Here is a 12,742-nt window from a genome sequence, read left to right on the forward strand (position 1 = left end):
TCTTATGTATTATATAATTTTATCCCTGTAGCAATCATTTGAGGTAGTAATGATTAATCTCCATTTATTAGATAAACTTGAAGTCTATTGAAATCAAACGAAAACCATTTAGCACTGTAAAGGATCAGGTGTGGTCCCAGTTCCCAAAGAAGCTAAGGTACTAATAGGATAGATAATCATAACATCTATGCTGCCTTAAGAACATATAAGAGCTATGAAAATGTATAGGAAAAAGTGCTATGGGAGTTAATTACAAATTCAATATTTATACATTTCAATAATATTTTTTAGTGTAAGATCATCATATTGTAATTGGCCATCTTCAGAAATATTGTCTTCTCTACAACAGTTTGAATTGAGTTCAGTTTCATGTAAAATTCTCTTTTGAAGGTCCACCAGGAAATTCCATATGAATGTCATAATCAATGAATTTGGACAGGGATCCAAGAGAGAAAAAAACTGTGAATATGATTGCACCCAGGTTTATTTAAAATTGTTGAATCCATTTTGATGTCTGGCACTGTATACTAAATAGATTAAATATGAAACAGTACAAAATCTATGCTTTGCCTGATATTTTTGATCATAAAAAATTATCTATTAATTGATTATAATGCTCAGTTCAGTAGTTGGCCTGTAACACATATACTACCAGTCTATTCCTTTAAAAAATAATGATAGTAGTATCTACAGTGTTTTCCCCTAAAAAGGTATAGTGAAGAAAAAAATCTATTCAATATGAAAACCTGACTTGATATGGAAACCATTTGTTTAAATTCTACTACAGTGGAACATTTCATTAGTACTCTGAATTGGAAATCTGTCACTTGCCAAGGTTTGGCTATATCACATGACCTACAGTGTAATCTTATAGAGCAAAAAGCAGAGGTAGCCTTTGCAGAAGGGCTGGTTTTTCTAACACCAATATTACAAAAGATATATAAATATATGTATATATATATACTTGTAACCATTTAAATTGTATGTTTATACTTCAAAAAGCAAAAGCAGTGAAAGCTAAATTGTAGTAGCAAAATATGAGAGACAAGACAGCGGAATGTATAGCATTAGCAGCCTTTTAATCATGGTTCAGATCCTTGCTTTGAAGTGTGATTCATGCCTGAGTCTCAGTTCCTTCCCTCACCAGGAAAATGGGGTGAATAACCTGTGTCTTGCAAAATAACTGTGAGATTTAGAGACAACCCACAGACTGGGGTACACATTACACAATGCAATTCAGCTCCTAAGAAAACCGATTTAGAATAACCAAGAATTGTGTGTGTTGTTTATATGTAGTTGCTTCATCCTCAAATTGACTGCTCATAGGATTCTATTTCAACTATTACTACAATACCATCCTCTCATATGGAGACTCTAAAGGGGTATGCTACACAATGCTTGCCCTCACAGAACTTCATCAAATTCCAACCCAGAAAGTCTTTCTTTGAAACTATAATGCAAGGTGGACAGTTCTGGGGAACAGTTCTGCCAAGGGCTAGAGAGTTCAGTTTACCATCTGTGGCTCCCTTTAAACACTCCAGTACACTTCACTAGCTTTCAAACATTTAACAAGCTTTTAAATGGACCTGAGAAATCTTTAACACTAGTTGTTATTCAGCTTTTTGGAAAACCAAAGAATGCTTTGAAAAACGTTGATTTCAAAAATAGAAAAAGATAGAGATTTAAGATTTAATTATTAGTATGCCGCCTTATTTCTAAAAAATCGTCGAGGCAGCCTGTCTTAAGTCTGGGCCTGGGAGGGAAAGCCCGGGTAAAAAGCTTTGGGGATGTAAAACCTGGCCCTGGGAGCCCCGAACCAAGAAGAGAACCGCACGGCTCTCGGGCCCCAGAGCCTTCAGAACGGAGTGGAGGCGGAGTATTTGCAGAAGGGGTCCGGAATCGCCCTCCCAGGAGCCGAGGGGCGAGGCTGCTGGGAGCTACGCTCCGCCGCTGGGCTACCGCACCGGGAGGGTCTGCATCACTACACCCTCCAAAGGAAAGCGTGCCAGGCTCAAGAAGACACTCGTCCTTGGGGCCATTTTCTGGGGTTGCTGGACACCCTCTGTTCGGATTCCCCCAGGGTGGGACAAATGGGCTCCTGAGGCTGGAAGTTACTGAACTTTGAGAAAGAGGGGAGGCAGAGGTCGGGGGCGGCGAGTGGGGGAAAGGCGGGGTGATGCCAAGGAGGGAGGGGGCGCGGAGACAGCGCCGACTTCTCCAGCTGCTCTTCGCTTTCAAGTAAAAATGCGAGGGGAAGACTCGGAGCCCGGCTGAGGGAAGGCTGCGGAAGGCAGGTCCGCCGCCCGGCCGCCGCTGGCCTAGACGCGTGGGGAGGGGCGGCGGGCGGATTCGCAGCCCTCTGCCTCCTCACTGCGCCAACCTGCAGGCGCGCGCAGCCCCTCCCCCCTCCCGCCGTCCCCTCCCCCTCCCCCGCCCCCTCCCGCCGCACTCAGCCGGGGGCTGGCATGCTGAGCGCCCGCCCGGGACCGCAGCCGCCCGCACCTCGCGCCTAACCCTAGCTCGCGGCCTCCCTCCTGCCCCATCTTTCTCCTCTCCCTCCTCCCTTCCTTTCCTTCTCCTCCCCCTCCCTCCCCGCCAGCTTCACCCCGCCCTGCCCGCGCTCGGCTCCCCGCGCCCTGCCCGCGCCCGCTCGCTCCTCCCTCAGCCCCGGCCGGCTTCTCGCACGCCCATCCCGAGCTCGCTGCGCGCCGGCCGCCGCCTGGTCATGTCAGGATGGAGATCCGGCAGCACGAGTGGCTCTCGGCCTCCCCCCACGAGGGCTTTGAGCAGATGAGGCTGAAAAGCCGCCCCAAGGAGCCCTCGCCGAGCCTGACCCGAGTGGGCGCGAACTTCTACAGCAGCGTCAAGCAGCAGGACTACAGCGCCAGCGTCTGGCTCCGGAGGAAAGACAAGCTGGAGCACGTAAGCGCGGCTCGCTCCCCCGACCGCGGCCCTGCACCTGCCACACGCGCGCCCCGGGGCCGGGCGCGGGGACCCCGCCGGCGGCCCGGCTTGGGGCCGGGGTGTCCGGGTCCTGCGCCCGCCCGGGGCCTCTCCAGCACTTTCCTGCCGGGAAGGAGCGGGCTGCGGGGAGGAGAGGGGAGGGGAGGGGAGGGGAGGGGCGGGGCGGGGTTGTTCCCTTCCGCACTGCCTGGCCGCGCACACCTCGACCTCTCCGGGCTTCCACTGCGGGGGGGTCGTTCGCAGTGCGTTTGTGAGCAAAAAGGGGAACTGCCCCAGCGTGGCTCCAAGGAGCCGGCGTTGCAAGGTAGTGGCCTTTAGAGGGGCGTTTGCTCGCGTCTTTGGGGCTATTTTACCCGGTCCAGAACTAACATTAACAAATCCGTAAAGTTGTCGCCGCTGGCATCCAGCCTGTGTCCGCGCACGATCCATTCGAGTTTTCTGCAGCGTATCCTCTGGGATGAGCAGGTGGCGGTCCTCTCGACTTGCGCCCCGCTAGGGAGGGGTTTGCACATTGCAAGGGGAAACAGAGAAAGGAAGAGCAGATCTCCCTGCTCCTGGGACTCGCCGCTGGAGGGTGGGGGCTGGCGATCGGGGACCCCCCTCTCCCAAAGAGTGCGTGTTTCGCCGGAAACGTTATTGGCGCTGGGGCCGAGCCCCTAGGGCTCGCCATTAAGGAGAGAAAAAGTCCCTGTAAAACGGCGTTTAGTGGATTCACAGTGTCAAATCTGACCCATCAGCATCTCCTTAACCAAATGTTAACATGAAACTAAGAGAGTTATCTCGAGGGCAGCACAGCTGGCTACAGAGAAAATGCCGTTTCTTTCCGCGGAGCTGCATAATCCAAATTGAGTCTGTTAATGGAATGTGGAGGTTTCCTTGTATTTGGGTCACATCACCAATTATGATAGAAAGAACTTCTGGAACTCACACATCTACCGCCGCAAGGACCTACCCCTCCCCCGACTCCCCCCCCCCCCAACTCCGCGCGCTTCTCTTCTCTTGGGCATTTCAGCAGCAACTAGCTTCCCAGGAGGAAGAGGGCAAAGGAGTATTCCTCTTACCCAGTCTGAAAGGAAGGTCTTTGCCTTTTCTGTTAGGGCCTGATCAAGTCTGAAAGCGCAGGTTTAAAGATTTGAATTGGGGTGCATGCTGTCTTGTGTGTAGAGACAATTTCCTAATATCAAATGGATGCCTCAGATCCTTAAGACCATGGAAGTAACTGAAGGAGATTTCTAGGATGCAAGTTGTTTGAAAGGCAGCAGTATCTGTTTAAAAATGCAAGCTCCAGAATTAGCGAAGGAACCTGTGGTTATTAAAGAGGGGCAAATAGCATCTTCCTGTAATTTGGATCCTGATGTCATTTTATTAGTACTAGGGAGAATGGTCTACCCTTAGGATGGTGATAGAGTATGTCTTCATTTCAGTGTCACTCTGATATGTGTTCATTTGCAGCTTGTGCTTTTAGCCGGTCTAGTTCCTTTATTTTCTTACTGAAAATCAATACTGCCACCTTTTACGACTATGTCTCCTTGAGTCACAGACATTGCACACATTATACTTAAATGTGTGCTTTTAGATTTTCACTGAAAGTATTAAGTCATACAGGGTGGGCCACGGCAGCCTCACCTTTGTGGATGAGTATAGGATGCTCAGTGCCTGCTGAGGGTTTAGAGACCAAGGAAAGTGAGATCTGGTTGTTTGCACATAAGAATCTATGCTTTCTTCTTCACTCAGATGCTACAAAATACAACCTTGTACTTATTTTTTGAAAAATTACCTCTTTTGTTATTTAAATCAAAGTAACAGTTTTGTTTGCTTTCTCAAATACATATCATGAAACATGTATTCTGTTCTGATATTTTCCTGTACACTTGCTTTCAGTTAGAAAGGGGGCTTTGCTTCCAGTGAAATTTTTTTTGGGATATTCTCTTGCCCCTTTGAAACATCTACAAACATTTTAGTGAAATAATATTTATGAAAGTTCTATGAAAAATTAAATTAGCATAACAATGTAATTTTATATTCATTCAAGCTCATCTGTCCTATGTTGTCTACACTACGATGTTTCAAGTAGTTTGATGTTAATTTCTAATTAGATATATGAAATCTAAAAACCCATAACAAATATAACCCAGTATGTTATTGCCACACAAAGCATGAAAATGTAATGTTGACTTTATGATAGACAACATTCTGAACATATGTGACACCTTCAGATTTAGATGTTGCAGAGATTAGGATGAGTGTATCATGTGAAATTCAAAGGTGATAGATGGTAGTTTGACCCCTTTGATCTGTCTAATCAAATGGATGACTGCCATTTTTATTATGTTAAAAAATGAATAATTATAATGGAGATCATATGCATGAGAACAGCCTCCTATTGTTTTGCTCATGCTTTAAAAGCCAATCCAGTATTAAGGCCATAAATAAATTATGGCTTCAAATGGTACGCATATTCAGTCATCCCAATAAACGGAGTTTGGACTCTGTCCAGACTTCAGAGGCATTGCTTAATCTGAAAGTCAATAACACAATGTAAAGTGACAGCTAGAGAATATATTTCCACTCAATTTGCTAAAAATGAGAATAGTTTACCTCTCCTTTTCTAGTTTAAAGGCTACAGGACTAATCCCAGATTGGACAAGAGAAAAATGACAGAAATTGAATGATTAAGGATTGGAATACATTCAACCCATCTTTAAATTTGATTCCTGTTGTTGGTTGGTTGATACTTAAGATGAATACCCATTAAGAAATAAATGTATGTGAGGGAATTCTCCCGTTCTTAAGTCATGATTAGAAGATACAAGGAAATTATGTTTATACCATGAATTCTAGATTTTGAACTCTACTTGTAAATTTCAGGAAAAAGTAAAATTTCTGGGCCCTGCGTAGAATGTTGTCTTATTAGCTGCAAATAGTGTCTTGGTTCTTAGAATCTTTTGCCTCCTGTTCTGCCTCATAACGCCTATGGCTTTAGAAAGCATTAGGTTTGGGAAACAATGGAAGTCTTATTCTCTGTAGGATCCCATGTTTACTTTAGGTATAATGTAAAAGTGAAGGTTATGATCTAGCAAAGAAGAGGAGCATGGGGCCACTTTTTCAACTCTAACCCACTCTGCTCTGTCAACCCTCCCTGGGGCTGGATCACTTTGAGAGTCACCATTTAATACAGTTTGGCTATCCCAGAGGAGGGTGTAACATTAGGCTGGTGTCCTTTGGTGGTATATGCCTTGACTGACTTTTTTTTTTTTTCCCACAAAGTTAGAGAGTTGCAGTGACTACTCTGCTAAGTCACTTGGTCTGATGCCAGTTGTGTGTGTAGAAGTTCCTGATGCTCTTTATGGAGATGGGGATGTCTTATTTTCTCTCCTGCTTGTTCAGTTAGCTTTTGCCACAGTGTGGTTAAGAGTGGGGCTCTGGTTAGATAGACCTGGGCAAAGGACCCACAGTCACCAGGATGTACATTCACAGTCCTCCATAAGGAGTTGCAGGTTTACTGGGTGATTCATGGAGACAGTCCATGCCTATACTCCAGTGATGCACAGTCCCCTTATGGCAGGGGCTCAGTAAGTACTACAAAAGAAATTTTTTTTCACTCTTCTCACCTGTGCATGTTGGCAGGTGTCTTAGTTTGATCTGCTATAACAGACTGGGTGGATTTTAAACATTTATTTCTCACAGTTCTGGAAGTTGGGAAGTCCAAGATCAAGGCACAGGCAGATTTGGTGTCTGGTAGGGCCTGCTTCCTGGTTCATAGATAGTCATCTTTTTGCTGAGTCCTCACGTGGTGGTGGTGGTGGTGGTGGTGATGATGGGGGAGCTCTCTGAAGACTATCTTTTTCATGTGGACTCCAGACTTATTACCTGATCACCTCCCAAAGGCCCCGCCTCCAAATGCCAGCATATTGAGGATTGGGTTTCAACACGTGAATTCGGCTGGGGTGGAGGGGGGCATAAGCATCCAGATATCCAATCCATAGCAGCAGGGTATTTTCCACATCTTAGTTGCCTGGCCTGCTGGGAGCTCCATCCTGATACTTGTTTTCATGATTGTCAAATCAGCTGAAGGGAAGCTGGTGAATCATGTAACGCCTTTCAGTACTTCTACCCAGAAGTGGTGCATCTATTTGACTCATGATAGTTGGCCAAAGAAAGTTTCCTGGCCAAGGCTTTCTTGAAAGGGGGTGAGGAAGGTACATTCAACCAAGACCCAAAAGAAGGAGAAAGAGAACATCCATGACTAGCTCATAAGGATGACCATGAGACATAAAGCTCTTAGCACAGCATATGGCCCGTGCTCAATGCTCAACACACAATATCTATAGGTATAATTGCTGCTCAGGTGTTGCCTGGCTGAGCCTGCACCCTCCACCCAAAGAGCTTCCAGATTTCATATTTGAGATCAGCCTGCCTGAATTATAGTTCTGGACCCAGAAGTGTATGAGTCCTTTTGTCAGCAAGGCCAGCTCACCATTCCTGGCCTGTTAAGTTGCCTCTTTGCCTGGCTTCTGGTCCATTTTCTGGGGGCTTCTTTCCTGGGCCAGTGGGCCCCTGTTGGTTCCCTGCCTGGCCATTCTGAGGCTGACTCTTGTTCTCACTCTCTCTGTGGGCTTTGCTAGTGGAGACCAACTCCTTGCCCCGTCCCCAACTTCTGCTTTCCTCCCCAGCTTTGCTCTGGTGGTGATATTTATTTGCATGGTGGCTCAGAAAGCCTATTTAAAATGGAAAGGGAAAGCAGAAGAGAGAAACTGTAAAGAGTAGAAGACAGAATCCTTAATGTTCACACTTGTAGTGAGCCCTAGTGTGTTGCTTGGTTTAGTAACTGCCTCACTAAAAAAAAAATGTCTAAGTGTGAATTTTCAAACTTAAATAGAGTTTATGTTACCAGTGAATAGTAGATAAATGCCAAGTGCACACTTGCCTCCTGGAATAAATTATTCACATGATGAGCAAAGAAGAATACATGGATTGGAGCAAACTTGGTCACCGTGGTCTAGGCTCATATTATGTAATGTTATTTATGTCCCACAGAGCACATTCGTGAAAGTAATTATACTCCACAGAGCAGATCAGTAAAGCACCAAAAGACAAAGTTCAACCTAAGGGAATGCATCTTTAAAATGTATCATTAAAAATCAACCAACTAACCAGCGAAACAAACAAATGAACAAGGAGAAAATATCCTTTTTTATGTTTATGTATTTTTGGCCAGACTGGATAATTTTAGTCTGGCAAACATTTAAGCACATTAACATTTACCAGGATTATTTACTGTGACTTTAGATAAACAGAATAGGCTGAGGCAGAATTCTCTGCCTCTCTAACCCATGCGTCAAGAAATGAAAGTCTAGATGTCTCTTGAGTGTGTTCTAATGCATCTCAGTGTTGTGTCCATTATTGTATTTGCCATTACTTTAGGTGGTATATATTTATTCTACTAATGGACTGTAGGTTGACACTTCAGTTTGTTTTGAAGAAACTTTGACTTCTTTGAACTCTGTTGGGTATGGCTTATTGAGTTATTTTAACATAATCACTGTCAGTGATATATTAAATATATTTAACTTGAGAAGCTCAAGACTACTGAACCTAAGATTCCTTTTTCTTCCCTTCTTCCATGTAATAGCCACTACCTATTTCCTCTGGCTCCTTTCTCTGAAAGTTTTCACTTCTGCTCACAGATTTCTGTATCTGTCTCAGGTTTAAACCTATGTAACAGTTTCCAGTTCTTCTGTTCTGGCTCTAAAGATCAAGAAATCTGATGAATCTTTTGAATTTCTGGAACAAGGCTGTAACTATAATATGTTATGTTCTTGTACTGAATTGACTGGTAGATGGCATAGTTAGGCAGAGGTAGAATTTGTGGTAAAGTAGCAACCCAGAGATGTTGCTTCAAGTGTATGTGTTGGGGACATTTAAAATTACTGATTGTCTCAAATTCATACCTACATAAATTGTGCTGTGAGAGTACAGCATAAATGTTGAGTTACAGTTGAAATGCTACACAGTGGTTGTGAAGAGACAGACCTTTTTACCAAAAACGTATGTTTAAATTTTTCTCAGAAACAGAGACAAAAGAGCCCAGTTTCTAAAATCAAAAATCAAGCTATTAAGCAGGGCTTATGAAGCAGAATGAAGAACATGGCAAACTTTCCCAGGTAGACTTATGTACATTGGAAAATCTCACTGATGCCTAACATATGAAGTGGGCCCAAGCTGGACTACCTGACTGGGTATCATGGGACTGGATGTTATGGCAATTGGGTGATAAATATGGTTTTTTATCCTCTAGAGTAGATGGTGAAACTTGTGAACATATTCTTTTTCTGAATTCAGCTATAATTGTGCTCCTGCCAATAAGTTGTTAGGGCTATTACAGGTATAACGAGGAATTAAATTGAGAAGATGGAACTCACTGAAGTAAAGAAAGCACTAACTGACACACTCATCATCAACAGATATTTATTGAGAGTGACTTTTATGTGAAAGACACTTTGTTAGGAGATTATGAGAACTTTCATTCAACAAGCCTTTATGTGATGTATACTGTGTTCCAAATAGTAGAGAGTATACAAAGACCAAAGCAAGTCTTTGCCCTCTCTCAAGATGCTTACAATTTTATAAATATAGTTATAATATGATTACTGTTATGAATAATACAGAAAAACGCAAAGTAGTGTAAAACCCTGTCTTCAAAGGACATGTTTAGACAAGGATGAAATAGGTAATGAATCCTGTCGTATATTGATTACATATTATAACAAAGTTAAATTTATTCCAGTAATACAAAGTTGATATAAAATTCAAAAGTCAATGTAATTTATCACATTAACAGAATGAAAGTAAACCCATATCTCAATAAATGAAGTAAAAGTGTTTGATGAAATTCTATACTTAGGCATGATAAAATTCTCAACAAACTGGAAATAAAAGGAAACTTCATTATTCTGATAAAGAGTTTCTTTAAGAAGAATCATAGTTAATGGTGAAATATTTTAAAATATCTACCTGGATAGTGAGGCATAGATGTCCATCATCATCACTTCTGTTCACCATTGTACAGGAGGTCATAACCAATGCAGTAAGGCAAGAGTAAGAATTCAAAGGAAGTAGTAAAATTGTCATTAACAGATGATATTATTTTGTACATCTGAACAAAATAAACTACAGATAACACTTAATGAATTAATAATGTCACTGGATTTATCATAGCCACTGGATACAAAGTTACTATACAAAATCAAATTATGAAAAACAATTCAAAATAAAACTAAAAACTGTTACCATCTACATTAACATAAAAATATCAAATACTTAAGGAGATTGATAAGACTTCATTTTAATTTTCTCCCAGATTGATCTATAGAGTAGATACAATTCCAGTTAAAATCCCAACAAGTTTGTATATGTTGAAAAGTGATTCTAAAATTTGTATGAAAATGCAAAAGGCCAAGAATACAGAAGACAATCTTGATGAAGAACAACTTAGTCGACTGTTTCCAGATAGCAAATCTAGATTAATTAAAGCAACGTGGTATTGGTGTAAGGATAATTGAATAGATCAATCAACAGAAAGTGCAGAAACAGACCTGTGTATATGTTATTATTGACAGGTTCTTGATTTATGACAAAAGTGACAGGCACAGAAGTGCACTGGGAAAAAGACGGTCTTTTAAAAAAATGGTGTTGAGTCAGTTGTATATCTGTATTAAAAAAATGTGGTTTCTCTTTCACACTATACACAAAGGTGGTCAAAGAAAGCTTCACCCTAGGCAAAGTTTTGTACTGGGTCTTAGGAGCCTAGGAAGAAGAGCTGCTGGATATAGGACTGGCCTGAACCAAGGCTTTTGAGTGGAATCTGGTCAACAAAAAGCCTGTTTGGAAGACCAGTGGGTGAACAAGTATGACTAGAGGACAGGGTTTGTTTAAGTGAGTGTTGAGTGTGAAAACACCCACAGCAGTAGATTAGGACAAGACCACGGAGGGCTTGAGGATTTGAATTGTAATAATGCTGATGATGTTCAGCTTTATTCTGTAAGCAAACAGGAGGTATTTCAGTAGGCACTTCAGTTAGCAAGTCTGGGTTTCAGAAAACCTGCTGGTGGCTTGCAGTGTTGAGGAAGAAGAGCCTGGCTTGCTGGCGGGACCAGTGTAAATTCTCTTTTAGTGGTAGGGATAGGAAGTAACAAAAGAGTGTGGTGAAAAGTAGAAAAATCGAGGAACAGATGTAAGAAATATTGTGAAATGATAGTTCATGGGGGGAGTTCCTTGGTGGTCTAGTGGTTAGAATTTGGTACTTTCACTACTGTGGCCCGGGTTCAATCTCGGTTGGGGAACTGAGATCCCACAAGCTGTGCCACATGCCCCCCCCCCCACAAAAAAAACCCTGCTACTCCAGTAAACACACGAATGAAACAGCCTTATTAAAAAAAAAAAAAAGAGTTCATGGGACTTGGTGCTTGACTGGATGTGGGGAGTCTGAGAAAGCTCATCCATTCAGCAAATATTTATCGAGTGCCAGCATGTCCCAGGAATTGTGATTGGCGTGATGGGTACAAGGAGGAACAGGGAAAATTCCAGAAATGCCTTGAGAGTTGGAATTCTTCCTTACTCATCTTTGTATCTTGGACACAGCCATTGTTATTGTCTTGATCCATATTATCAATATTATTATGATCATAATTAACAAACAGTCTAATTTCTGCTCTCTGCAAGGAGCTGAGCTTAAGGCTTGAGAAAATTCAAATGTCTGTGATTGGGCCTTTGACATCAGGTTGCATATGGTCTAGTTCTCCAGAACTCAGCTTAAACGTTTTCACTCCTAAACCTAAAGTCTGGTTAAATACCCCTTTTATGTGGTCCCATAACATCATGGGCAAGCATCTGTTATAGCACTTAATACACTGTTTTTTAAAAATTGCCTGATTGTCTATCTTTTGACCTCATTGGAAAGCTTGAGGACAACAGTGGTTTCTTATTTATAACAATGTACCCTTAATGCCCAGCACAGTGCCTGGTAGACATCCAATATTGACTGACTTGACTGTTGAAACAATGAATGAATGAATATGTGCTAGGGAGGCAGGACTTATACACAAGTGAAAGAACGAGGTGACATACACTACTTATGCTACTTGACAGACAAATGCTAAGATGTTAAATGCAACAAGAGTTCAGTGGAAAGAAACACCAGAAGCTCCATGAGAAACTCCTGAAAAGGGTTGTGATTAAATGTCAGCTGGAGAAGATAACAGACAAGGCTGTATCTAAACCATCTGTAGTTTGTTTGAGATTCTATCCAGTTTTTTTAAGACCTGGGAAGTGAGAGTTTTAGGGCCACTTTAGTGACCTATTCCAATATCTAATGCTATTGTTTACATGAATTATTTTTTTTTTAGTTTTTATTTCTATATGTCTTTGTTTTTATTAGTCAAGAAGAATATTAATTTAAAAATTTTTCACAAATAATTTAGTCTAACTTTTTGCCATGTCTAAATCTGCTGGTTCATTATTTGGCCTCTGCCCTGTTCTGGCTGAATGCACTTGATCAGGGACTGTGAGATACTCTACAGCAGGGAATGTGTCAAAACTGCCAAAATCCCTTTAAAGACCTTCCACTCTTGATTATTAAGAATCTTCTACTATGACTTCCTGACTTGTCTGTTTCCAAACTTTTTCATTCCCTAAGTTCTTCTTGCTGCAATCCATGACTTGTGCACACGTTGCTTAAAGCCTGTCCTGTAAGATTCCTAATACATCTTTTTTTTGAAAA

At 42.2% G+C, this 12,742-nt stretch overlaps 1 protein-coding gene across 1 annotated transcript in view; it reads left to right on the forward strand.

Moving 5' to 3' along the window:
* Window positions 1–2,733: 2,733 nt before the first annotated feature.
* PLD5 (phospholipase D family member 5) overlaps window positions 2,734–12,742 on the forward strand; it is a gene marked incomplete at both ends in the record, with an annotated part of 465,875 nt that continues 455,866 nt past the window's right edge. Inside the window, one exon of the mRNA XM_082613900.1 lies at window positions 2,734–2,922. Within this exon, the coding sequence (XP_082470026.1) occupies window positions 2,734–2,922 (189 nt within the window). The remainder of the gene's footprint in view (window positions 2,923–12,742) is intronic.

Source organism: Mesoplodon mirus (assembly GCF_964341445.2).
Source record: "Mesoplodon mirus genome assembly, chromosome: 3".
Classification (NCBI taxonomy): Eukaryota; Metazoa; Chordata; class Mammalia; order Artiodactyla; family Ziphiidae; genus Mesoplodon; species Mesoplodon mirus.